General features: G+C 39.7%; 3 protein-coding genes across 7 annotated transcripts in view; 1 reads left to right on the top strand and 2 right to left on the bottom strand.

Annotated features, from left to right (window-relative positions):
- klar (klarsicht) overlaps nucleotides 1-12,830 on the top strand; it is a 118,581-nt gene that overhangs the window by 11,958 nt on the left and 93,793 nt on the right. The gene's annotated exons all lie outside the window — the stretch shown is intronic.
- On the bottom strand, nucleotides 117-1,012 carry LOC108012897 (uncharacterized). The gene has a single exon (XM_017078403.4). It carries the CDS (start codon nucleotides 747-749, stop codon nucleotides 174-176), a length of 576 nt encoding a protein of 191 aa, XP_016933892.3. The 5' UTR covers nucleotides 750-1,012; the 3' UTR covers nucleotides 117-173.
- Nucleotides 1,161-1,758, bottom strand: LOC108012898 (eukaryotic translation initiation factor 5A-like). The gene has a single exon (XM_017078404.4). It carries the CDS (start codon nucleotides 1,712-1,714, stop codon nucleotides 1,223-1,225), a length of 492 nt encoding a protein of 163 aa, XP_016933893.1. The 5' UTR covers nucleotides 1,715-1,758; the 3' UTR covers nucleotides 1,161-1,222.

The raw sequence follows: 12,830 nt of genomic DNA, 5'->3' as shown, positions 1-12,830 counted from the left end.
AGGAAGTATTACTTAACTTGCTTCGAGAGATGAGGATGCATATCAAATTAAACCAAGTTTAGTAAAAGTGTATACAGGGAAATTGGTTTGTCCCACTTGAAACAGTTATTTAAACATCTGAAATAGGTAACCGCAATTTATTTAGATTACAAAAAAAAGGATATCTATGTGGTTCAAATAAAAACGGATCTTGTTTTCTGTAGCTTGGATGATCCCTTAAGATGCGGAGGTATTTGATAGGGATCGGGCGGCAGGCGTAAACACCGACGATGGAGGGCCATCATGGCCAGATTCTTGTACGGTTGTTTTCGTTCTTTGCCCATTATTTTCCACATATCTCTGGCCACCCTCTGAAGACGTACAAGATCCTTGAATGTGAGCCTACGATTGCTAAGCTGTAGTTCTGGCTGCAAGCCGTGTCTTCTTGTCTCCTGCGATAGTAAAAGTTGGTAATATCCTTCGTACATCTCACGCACGAAATTCTGGAAGGCCGATGTTTCCGCCTGCCTAACAACTTGGCGATTTTTCTGGTGCTCCAAAGTGCTGGGCGAGAATACCACATGGCGACTTATAGATGGCACAAGGTATCGGGCACGTCGTGGCAACATCCTCTCACTTCGCAGACTCAGATGGGTCAGGAAACTCAGTTGACTTGGGGGAACGCCCAGGACAATGTTGTTCTCCGATCTTTTAGGTGGATCTGTCAGGGAGTCCAGAACTCGCCAAAGATTTCTCCATAAGTGTGGCATTTTCGATTAGGGGGCTGGATGAGAGGACCAACATGGCCTGCTGCTCCAAAGGTGCCCCCTTGTGTCTAAAACCATAACTAAAACTAAAACGAAATATTTAAGTTTGTATTGATCATATATAATTGTCAGTCACAAAAAACACTTAATGATAATAAATGCGGCAGTTCAAGTCCCATAACCCGCAGAATAGGTATAGGATATATCAAATGACAGTTGATTTATATCTACGAAGATTAATCACATTGCCTTGGCCATCCATGTGTTAAAATTAATTGCTGGCCTGAACATCCGTCAAATATCAATTAAATCCACCAATTAAAACCTATTGAAGTAAAAAAAATTATCTTATAATTTTTTATGTCAAGTATATTTTGTATCCTATCAAAAATTATCCCAATGAATTCAACAAAATTTCGCAACCAGAGTTTTATTAAAAATGTATTCATCATCATCGATATTAAGGTCCTGCTGCTTCAAACCCCTCCCTTGTCCAGTCCCGAGTTGTTCTTCATTGCAATGACGCACTCCTCCCCACAGGCCGCCAGCACAGTCAGGAGGAGATCCTTGCCATCGTCAAAATCAGAGCGCAAAGCTCCACCCAGCTCCCCGTCCGGAACCTTGAGATCCTCGCGTATCTCGCCATTGTCCCCCATCAGGGTGACGAAGCCATCATCACTGATATCGGTCAGCTGGTAATCCTCGCGCTTCACGTGCGGCACATCCATGTTGTGGGTCGAGGGACAGATGTCCTCGTACTTCTTCTGGGTAAAAATATCCACCCCCACCAAATGCACCTTCGCATGCCCATGTTTGCCCGTCTTCGAGGTGGACATGTCCACAATCTTGCAGGGACGTCCCTTCAGCATGACAAAACCATTCTTACGTAAGGCCGAACACTGCATCGGAAAAGTCTTCGAGGCTCCAGAATCCACGGTATCGAACTGCGCATCGTCATCGTCCGCCATGTTTTGGATTTGTTATTATTTTTTTTTATACCAGATTTTAGTTTTTCCTTTGATTATCTTTTTCAAAAATAAAGAATGTATCAAAATTTCGACTTAACCGTTCGATCGTTTGTTTGTAACTGAACTGAATGCTATAACTCCCCAGCACAGAATACGCTTTTAAATGACAGGAAATTCATTGGTTTCTTTGAGTATATAGATAACATCAGTCTTAGCTTTTAAGATCCGAAGTCATTTAAAATGTTAGATCGTTAGCAATCTTTTTTTATCTCTACTGATCGTTATGTTCGTTGTGATTGTTGCAACATACTTCTAAAATTCCTCAACTGATCCCCATTTGGACGCGCTGATCTCGACAATTTATCAAACAGAAAATCCCTCCTGTAATCCCCTGAATCAAATTAATTAGAGATCATTAAGGTTGTTTCGCTCTCTTTCTACGGGGCGTGTCAGGGTCAGTTATGAAATCGCCTCGAATCGTTTATCAAAGTCGGTGGGTCATATTCCAACCGGGCTTAGATGAGGTGTGGTCCGTGGATAGTTCGTTGACCCACTGAGCTAGGAACTGGAGATGGAGATAGAGCCACGACACCATACCAAACCAGACAGTCCGAGGTGGGCCACCTGAACAAATTCAACGCCGTTTGCGAATCGAACAGTTTTCCCGCTTTTCCTCGACTGTCGCTTCCTATTTGCATTTTCATTAATTTCTTGCTTGGATACCCTTTTCAAGGGTTGTATTGATTTTTTACGGTTATAAGATTATATTTAAATGAAATAAATTCGGTTCTTAATACTAGAATACTTGCCAAAACTGGATACTATTGGAGCAATAAATAGGTAGTATTTGATCTAAAATAATTTGATTTTAAATTAAAATAGACTCTTAATCTAGTGATCGTTTGTGATCCAATCCAGTTTAGAAGGACATTCATTTCTTCGGTGCTATGTCTAGTCTTTTTCTTTATATACATTTTGTGGCGTCGCTTAGGCGGCGGAGGATTCTGCTTCTTGTGCGCAGATCAGCCTCCTCCTCGCACCCCCTCTGTAATTTTTTATTTTAGCTGTCTGTGCGGATCATTTTGAATTGACAGCAGCTCGTTTTGCTTCCTTGTTTGCCAATTGCATTGGCAAACGACTTGAAAGCATTTGCATTGGAGGAGGTTTATTGAAAGAGAGGAGGATAGGCAGACACTCACTCACTCAATCATGCATTCATTCAGTCAGTCGTTCATTCAATCATTTGCCCGCCCCCTGCCTTCCTCTCCTGCCATTCAAATTTTGTAACAGTTTTGTCTGCCAATTTGACATTTCTGCCAGCTTTTCAAGTCCCCCGAAAAATCCCCCTAGCCCCCTTTTGTAGGTGTGTTTTCCCCAGCTTGTTTTCCTGTGCGTGGTTTGACCCCCCTTCTCCCCGAAACACGCTGTCATGTCTTTGGGTTAAATGCAATAAATTTGCTAATACAATTTAATATGATTTTTCGAGTGGAGTTTGTTTTGGGATTGAGAAGCGGGATTGAGGGCACTCCCTGAATGTAATTGGAACCCTGGGAACCCATTTGTGAACCGTGCATGATGTCAGAACTTTGAGTCAGTCGTGTTCAATTCGAAAACCGAAAAAGAAAGAAAATAAACCAAGCAATTTGAAAATTGAACAAATAAAAAGAAACATTTGTGATATGTTGACAGCTCACAATCCGCGTAATTAAAGCATGGGAGGGGAAAAGAGGGAGAAATAAACAAGATTATCGAAGCCCGCATATATGTCGTGTTGAAGTTGGGAGTACAGTTCTTGAAACATTATGCATGTTTTCGGATAAGAAACTGGTGCGTTTATTTATAGGAATTGCTCAAAAGATTAATGGGGAATTTATCAAAGAACTTCAAAGAAACTGGTTTGAAGGGGTTTCAAAAGACAATGACTAATTGGATATAAAAATCGTTATAAAAATTTATGGAAATTAGTAATTTAGCTATAGAAAATATGTATGTTATTATTTATAAAGTTGTATTATAAATGTACACTTGTAATTTAAATTTTTCGACAAGTTCGCATTTCATTTCTAACTATATGAGTTGCCGGCCCTGTTTAAAACGAATCAAATGATTTCTCATATTAACAAACAATACGCCTGAAAATTAATGCATTTTTGTGCAATGTTCCCTCGTTCCCATAACTGCTATACCCAACAACCACACCCTTACCGACCGCTCCCCGCCCACTTTTCCAACTCCCCCTTTTCCCGGGCGCTTAATGCGTGCTGTGTTGTTGGTAACATCCAAACAACATGAGGAAGAAACTGCAAACCAATTCAGACCACTCCCTCGTTTTTTCCGCCCCTTTTGCTGCTTAGCCAACTGACATAATTCCCAAGGAAAATGTTAAATGCATTAAAAACAACAGTTATGTCTCAATTAGGCGCAAACCAGTTTGCAATAATAGCGAAAACAATATCAACATCCCAAAGGAAACTCAAGTTTAAGAAGCAGCCAAACAATTTCATTATAAAAACAAAACACGAGTTGTGGAAGCAAAAAACATTTTTGCAAACAATGTGCATTGGGAAAAATAACAAAAAAAAGGAAAATAGCAAATAGAAAAACCTCCACGCATTGCCGCTTTTCCTGCTTCCCATGGCCTCAAAAACAAAAAAGTTGGCCAGCTTAGAAAATTGTTTTTCATATAAATTAATTTCCTTTTTGTCGGCAAAGCTATGGGAAAAATCTAAGGATGCAAAACGGAAAGGTGGAGGTGGGCAAATTGAGTGAGCCTTTAACCTTAAGCTGCAGGGTTTTGCACTGTCCGTTTTTGGAAAATTCGTTTTTGATGGGGGAAAACCCACGCAGAGGTTGCCACTTTAATGGAGACATCAAGCGGTGGCTTCCCTCTCTCGTTTTTTTGTATTTCTATTTTTTTTGTGGCGCTTCAATTGCTTTTAATGGTCACTTGTGGCGCTCCTCCACTCATAGACTTTTTTCTTTCGTAAAAACCCCTGTATCCCCCACTTTGTCAATGGCCACTGCACTTTCCGTTTGCCAACTGTCACAACTCTGTTAAATTTTTATTTATGTTTGGGCACTCCGTGAGGGGTCTGTCTCTGTATTTGTGTGCCTTCTCATTGAGCACTGGCACGCACGCCCCCGCTTTTCCGCCTCATGCCTCCCACATTTCCCCCAGTTTTCCTCCTCTTCTAGGCACGCAATTAAATGTTGCACTCCAATATTGCCCCTTGCTTGATTGTCAGTGAAGCGTTGAGTGGCATTCATAGCTCGATCTGTATTGCTATATAAATATCTCGTACCTATAAGGTCTGCTTTCGTTTCAAATTTCGTTTTAGATCGTATTCTGTGATAATTATAAGATATAATATAAATATAATTTTAGATTTTCTCCCAAAAACCAGAACATCCCCTCTTCTATAAGGCCCCTAACCTTACCTATATTGTACAAATACTTCTTCTAAGTCGATCAACATTCGATATTCAATATGACATCCATGGGCTCCACTCAGGGTCGTTCCGCTTTGGCTGTCCAATGCTCTTGGCACGCAATTAGCATTAAAAATTGAAATATTTTCCTATGTTGTGAGGTCTTGCCCAACTCGGTTGGTTGTCATTTGAATATTTCATTACCAAAGTCAAGCTGCATAATACGCAGTACTATGATTTTAATGGGTTTGGCTTTGAGCCAAGCGAATCGTTATAGAAAATATTTTTTTGTTAGAGCTTCTTATCGAAAGATCAATCAGGAAAGACACCTTGGTGGGAAATATTTTTCACAAGTTACAATATGGTCAGTAAAATATTTTAGGTAATTTGAGATATGTTTTTAAAACAAGCTTTTAAAACAAGTTTTTAAAAGAACTTGTGAAAGTCACATCATTTAAGTTTGTTAAAACTGCACTTTTATTTTTCAAAATACCGGCAAGTTTCGTTTCCAGAGAACTTTTGCGTTTCAAGTACTGGGGTATAATTCAATTTTATGGCACTCTGTGCACACCCAGAACGAAATCGGCTTTCCTTCTTCAGCCTGCTCTCCCGATGGCGACCTGCAACCTGTTCCCAAGTAAACCAAATCCATTCATCAACCCGACTCGGGTTTCCTCCTCCCTCCCCAAACGCATTTATCTCGTACCTGTCTGCCCACAAGTTCAGTTAAGTTCGGTCAGCCAGTCCAACACTCCCAAACACTCCACTACACTTGACTTAACTTCGCGGCACGCACTTCCCCATCGCGGATAGGAGCAAAACCAAAAAACAAGAGCCACGCTGATAATAAAACCGACTTTCCAATTGACCCAGTTATCACCGTACAGGCAACCTTACTTAATCCGCTGCGAAATGGAGCGCGAAAGGGTTCAGCCTTATAAATGTGGGACCCCTTAGACATTATAAATAATCTCTGCCGCAGAAGCATGGTAGGAAATAAAGTCGGGACTGACAATTAATTAGAGAAACACGTGAGACAAATGAATTTTGATAAGTTTATCACAGCCGCAGATCGCAAAGGTGGAGCGAAAAAGATTCGTTGCATCATTCCAGGTTTGGGGTTTGAGTTGGTATATTTTGTTGTTGGTAAGTATGGGAATCTTTCCTTGAATAAAGTATTTGAGATAGCTGGTATAATAAAGGTAACTGTCTAAAGAAGGTATATACAGTTAAGAAACTAAGTAATTTAATAGATGAAGAAAAAACAGAGTATGATGAATAAGAAAACTAACCCATAAATTCTAAAAGTTTAGTATAATAATTAAACAACTGCTAAGATCTTAAACAAATGTCAGAATTATAGTAAAGTTAATACTTTTGGATCAAAACCAGTGATATGTCTTAATATCCAACCAAAATCCACTCATTTCCTTCGAACCAAATAAAGTCATTAAGTTTTCGTATTATACCGCACCTCAAAATGATTTTCGAAATTAAGTAATTAAAGTTCTGCCGTGGTCGCACCTCTAACACTCCGTATATCGATCAAAAATCTAGTTTTAATTGAATGTTGAGGGTGTTTGCATTCTACCACTCCCACTTTTCAAGCCCGCCGCTCTATTTGTGGAACCGTTAGGAAAACAGAGATGATAAGTGCATTCGCACTGCACTCAAAGTGCTCAAAATAACGGCGAGGAAAAACATAAAAGGAAAATCGTATCCATGACTGCATTTATCCGCCCAAAACAGCTGACTAATGGTGCAGAGAAAAAAAAAGGGGGAGAATGAGGCGGAAAAACACACCTCCCCCTCCATATTAAAGCGTGTAATTAGTTTTGAATAGATAACCCCAGACAAGAAGTGTCTGGCTATGGTGTTGGGGAATAACAAAGAAAAGTTCTGTGTGGAAGGGTGAAGCTCATAAAGATCCTAGACAGGTTCTAGACCCGTCTTTCCACAATCGATTTACCATGGCAATAAATGGCAAGAATTTTCCATGTTTATCGTCAAAATGGGGTAAGGGAATATCATTCATTTATTATTCAAGCCGCTCCAAACAAGTGCATGCAAAGCTAAAATCAATAAAAATTAGTCGACACTCACTGACAATGCATTTTATATTTTCCAAGGAGGCGGGAGAAAAAAACTTTTGCCAGCTGTCTGTTCATGACATTGATATAAAAAGTAGAAGGGGCAGGACCAATGACTTTGACTTTGCTTTAATGCATTTTCCAGGAAGGAATACACACTCACTCATATGAGTATGCGTCATATGAAACCATTCAAGTTTTCCCACAATCAGAGAACTGGTGGGTATCCTGTTTGCATATTCAAACAAAATTGATTAAACTGTGGGCACACTTGCTTGCTAACAGCGATTGGCTTAGTTTCATGAAGAATTCATATAACTTTTAATTGGAAGGTTCTGTAAATATGAACATCAATAAATTATGAAATGCAAATTAAATAACGTAGCTAGCTTGACTTTCCACCCAATTGCTCGTCGAAGTTCGTGCTTTTGACTGATCGCCTATCGTCTGCGATCATCTGCAGTCATGTTAGTCATTTGTCAGTAGTTTCTGAGGGACTGCCATCGCAGCAATCAGCTAAATTAATTAAAATTGCCTTACAGAAGCTGTAGCAACATCAGCAATCACAGCTTGCAGCCAACCAGCAACTTGCAGCAGTGGCCGCATCACGTCATGTCGCTTAAAAACGTCATTAACATTAACATTAACCTAACCTCCTCAAACAACGGCGGACTTTTCACCTTGGAGTTTGAGCCCAGAGACGGCGACTGCAATTTTCCAAACGAGACAGAAATCAACTCATTAAAGCCGCCCGTCCGCAGAGAGAGTCCAATGAAATGGAAATGAAAATGAAAATGCCAGACTGGCGGAAAAGAGCAGGTGGGAGTTAGACTTGGTGTTTGGAATCGGAGGAGTTGATGGGGGAAAAGTGGGGGCCAAAAAATCAATGCGGGTGTCTGCTATGTCTGTCTCCTCTGAGCCAACAACATTCACTTGTCGCCGGCGTGGAAACAGAAGCAACATGCAATGTGGCAAAGTCGCAACTGCATCAGGGGGAGGATGCAGTGGGCGGTCCGGCGATGGCTACTGTCACTGGTCAGCAGTCAGCGGTCGTCTCCTTGTCCGCCTTGGCCAAACAAATGTGAAATTTGTTTTTTTCTGGCGAGCGAAATGAAATTTATATCATGTAATTTCGCAGTCAAGTGTACACCCACTCAAAAGAGTGTTTGGCGCCTATTTAATAGTAGTGTGACCAAGTACACAGCAAAATAGTATACTTTTTATCAAATTTGTAGTTATTTAAAGAATTTAGGATGTAGTCAGTATCCTATGACTTGCAAAAGTCTCTCGATATAATAAGAACTAATAATAAAAGTGTGACCATACCAGTTATGCAAATGTGACCTAAGCTCAATAAAAAGCTATTTCATTCCTTAAACGTCTCCATAAGTTTCAACTATTTTTATTTTACTCATCCTACTAAGACCAAGAAAAAGTTAATTTAACTATAAATAACGAAACAAATTTAGGCTAATGGAAAAGTGAGAAAGCCAAGAGAAAACCCCGGACTTCAAGTTCTCCTCTTTTTTTTTTGCATACGCACAATTTGACTTACTTTTTCAACCAATTTTTGTCGCATTTTTTCTTTCCTTGCAACTCCATCTTCTTGGTGATTCTCTAATTTTCACCTGCTGCTGTCTTCTCTTCTCCTCTTCTGGGGCCACGAATTTCACCCATCAGCCCAAAAAGTCTTGACAAATTAATAAAACAACTTGTCAAGTGGCTTTCCGCACAAAAACGGAACCTGCGGCTACTCACTCAGTTTTTGGTGGTGCAGATTGGTGGAGGTTTTCTTTTTTCTAAGTTGGCCCGGGGGTTTTTGGTCGGTGGTGATCTTTCGCAAATTGCATTCTTAATGGAGACTTTCGAGCCGCGGGGCCAAAAAGCAAGATGCAAATGACTTGGGCAGTGCCCATTGCAGCGACGGATTCGAGGAAAGGCATTTGGAGAGTTGTTTGTTCAGAATCATATAAATTTCTCAAACAATTTTGTTGATTTAATCGTGAGGAAAAATAGCCAAATTTAGCTGAAAAATTATTAAGAATAACATTTAAAAAGTAAATACCTTGAAAAAAGTATTACAGCTTAAAAACATTTCATGGACGGATATATTAATCATGTTAAGGTTGCCATGACTTTTTAAAATAAATCATTTAACTGAAAAGCGCGCAACTAGTTCGATATCTTCAAGTTTTACCTAAGCTGCTATTGGTGGTAAAATCTCACCTTAACCTAAGGTTAACAGAGTTTATAAACAAAATGGCACTTTGGAATGCTTTCAATTGAATAACAAACAAAATGTACGACCCAAAGAAAAGTTCACAACTTGATCCGAAATTTCACCTGCGAGTGCTGCCAATTTTCCATGAACCATTTTCAGACGCTTTCCATCGCTTCATCCAATTTATTTTCACTTTGCACAAGTGTCATTAAATGTAATTTGGAATACTTTCAATCTAATGCCGCCCTCGCATGCCAAACGGTTTGTTGTTTAATTCGCTGCGGTTGTCTGATTTATGACTGTTTAATTACCACTGAGGCAAAAAGAAACATAAACCAAAAATGCAAAATTAACCATGCAAATTGCACGAAGAGTGAAGAAACAGAGAGACAAGACCGTCTGGGGCGCCACCTGGCGTTAGGTCGTTGAACGTTCGCTCGCCCATTGGAAAACGCCAATAAAAGGGGTTTAATTTTTTTTCGTAATAATAAAAGGTCTGTGCGACGGTGTGCCGTTTTTGTTTGTTTGGATATTAGAAATGTATTAAATTTTCGCTTACTGTGTTTATGGGAGGGGACGGCCAGACACAAGTGCTGCTAATTAAAATTCAACGTCTGCCCACAACCACCACCTTTAGCCGGCTAATTTTCGGGGGTCACAAACAAACAAACATCGGTCGCAACGAAAAATAACAACAGTAACAAGCCTCACAACAAACGTCGCCGCCGGCTTCTTTTTCGTGTGTTCGTTTTTTAAACTTGGCTCAAACACGCGATGTCCGCGAATTTTTGGTGTATAAAACACTTGGAGAGAATAACTCTGAATTTTAGACACCCTTTTTGCAGACATTAATCACTTAACACATATATGGCATCAGGAAATAGCAAATAACAATCTTTAAAAATAATGAAAGCCATCTTCTATGGCTTAAACATTATTCTAAGTATAAATCAATCCAAGAAAACATGCCTGATATCATACAACTTTTCCCCCCTTTTCATTACCAACCTTTTGGTTAACTACAAACACCCTCTTTATTATAGAGAAAAAGTTCATATAGTTTGCATGTCAGAGATCCATAAAGAGGAGAGTTCACAAACGGAACTTTAACTCTAAAAAGTGGGGTCTTTGCTCAACATTGACATTCAGGAAGGACATACACACGTGGGTGCCTGGGGAGTAGTTCCTTGAATGGCAATGGAATACGTATTTGTTCAGCTGTTAAGTTTCCTGTAGGGGGTGGTATATACTTGGGTATAAACCTGACCCAAATATCGTTCGTTTAAAACGATTTCACCCGACTAATCACGTGAACTCCATCTCAAGTTCAGGCTGCGACTCAAAAGGTAACCTTAACCCCCATGATTAACCGTTGAGAGTTACACTTTCGGCCAATGGTTTCACCCAATGTGAAAGTGCCTTGTGCGATATGAAAAAGGCACACACAATGCGAACTCTTATTTCGAGTATCTAGTATCTGCTAGATGCATTTATGAAATGCACTTTTTCGGTGTTTTTTCTTGTTTTTTCTTCGCTTAAATATATTTCGGCGGGCACGTACACAATGAGAGGTTCGAATTGCGTTTGCTTTTCCCAGCCTTGAGATCAGACAATGAGATCTACTGGGGAGAGTAGTCGGGGAGATTTTGTAAGACACCTGAGGCAGCGACGTCGGCGGCCGTTGCATGTCATTTTCTGACGCTATCTCAATAATTCATACGCAATTGTATTGAACAATAAATTAATCACACGAACAAGCCGAAACAAACCATGGCAAACAAAAACCAGCCACACACATGACTCTCTTGGCTTCAAGCTCTTGAATCTTGAATCCCGGACTCCAAGACAAACGTCATAAACCATGAGCTAAGTGAGTTCGTCTCAAGATGTGCTCGTGACACGCGGGAAATATAGTAACAGACCAATAAATCAAATAACAGTATATTATATTATAAATAATATTAAAAATAATAATAAGGTTTACTTTATATTACTATAAAAGGACATTTGCATACACCTTATTTTCGGATAAAACGGTCACACTTTCTTAAAAATAAAATACCAACTTATTTTCCTTTTTGATAAACTCACGGCACCATCTCGCGGTCAATGACACATTTGGAAAAATGCATAAATATTTATACCAAACACGATCCGCCAGAAATGTCGGTGGAAATTAAAAGAGCAATTTTCCAATTGAACAAAGACGGGGAAAACTGGGAAGGCGAGGAGGAGTTGGCCACCAAAGGAAGCAAAGATCAAACAAAGATCGAACGTGTTTTGGGTGCAAAAGTCAATTAATCATTAGAGAAAAACAAAGCGAACAACAAAAGCCGATTTCATGTTGCATGTCTCTCGGTTTTTGATGAGGCACAGGAAGTCGAATGTTTGTTTTCAGTTTAGCAAATCCAAATCCAAAGTAAAAGTCCAGAGCTGTGACAATGGCAAAGTTGCATTTTGTGCAATTAACGAACATTTTCCAGATGCCGGGGACACGCTTTGGTTAAGGCTTTTCCGAGCTCCAACTGCGACTCCTGTGATCCTCGCCAAAAATTCCAACAAGTATCCCAATTTCAATTTGAGCTTTGCAGTCTACGAGGCTCAGGGCAAACTCGTTTTTGTTTGTAGTGCTGTGATGCCTTTTTAATTGCTCTGTGCAAAGTTACTTTTTTTCTTTTTTCCCGCCTTTATGCGCCACTGTATCTAGGGTGCCCCCACCCATTGAGTCATACGAACATATAGATATGAGTTGGTTCAGTTCGGGCAGTCACTCAGTTAGTCTGTCAAACGAGCAGCCGTTCATATCAGCTTGTTTTTTCATTTGCGAGGACTTTACATAATCGAAACCAGGCGACCTAAAAATAAAGGAAAAACTTGATATTGAGCAATTTAGGTTGGCCAATTAAAAGCAAATTGGGGGCATGAGATCGGTAAAGCTACCAGATTGGGTTTATATGGAGGGCTTAGATCCCAAGAGTCTAGCGATTGATTTCAATTAGCTGTGTTAAGTAAACCAAAAACTTTTGCATACCATTTAATTAATCTGTCAAGAAAGGTATAATTAAAATTTATAACAATGGATCACTAAAAGCATTAAGAGTTAATGGATAAGTAAGTTATTTGTTAGGAACTCAGCAACTTAGCAAGTCTATCCAGTTTCCAACCAAAGATCATTAAATACAGATATATCTTGACATTATCTTCAACTCAAGCACAACTGTCGTTTAATTGTCACTGATCTATCGCAGACATCTTAGCCCAATTGATCTTATCTCCTGAAAAAGATTACTTTGACTTGTCGTCAGCTGATCACACAAATGATGGTATCGGCAAGTTGAAGATCACTTTGGTTTCATTAACCCCGAATAAATCCAGA

The sequence above is a fragment of the Drosophila suzukii genome, chromosome 3 (assembly GCF_043229965.1).
Source record: "Drosophila suzukii chromosome 3, CBGP_Dsuzu_IsoJpt1.0, whole genome shotgun sequence".
In the NCBI taxonomy this organism is placed as follows: Eukaryota; Metazoa; Arthropoda; class Insecta; order Diptera; family Drosophilidae; genus Drosophila; species Drosophila suzukii.
This window is presented reverse-complemented; position numbering and strand designations above follow the sequence as displayed.

Coding starts and splice junctions, on each gene's coding strand:
- LOC108012897 (XM_017078403.4), bottom strand. CDS start 749: ATGCCACACTTATGGAGAAATCTTTGGCGAGTTCTGGACTCCCTGACA.
- LOC108012898 (XM_017078404.4), bottom strand. CDS start 1,714: ATGGCGGACGATGACGATGCGCAGTTCGATACCGTGGATTCTGGAGCC.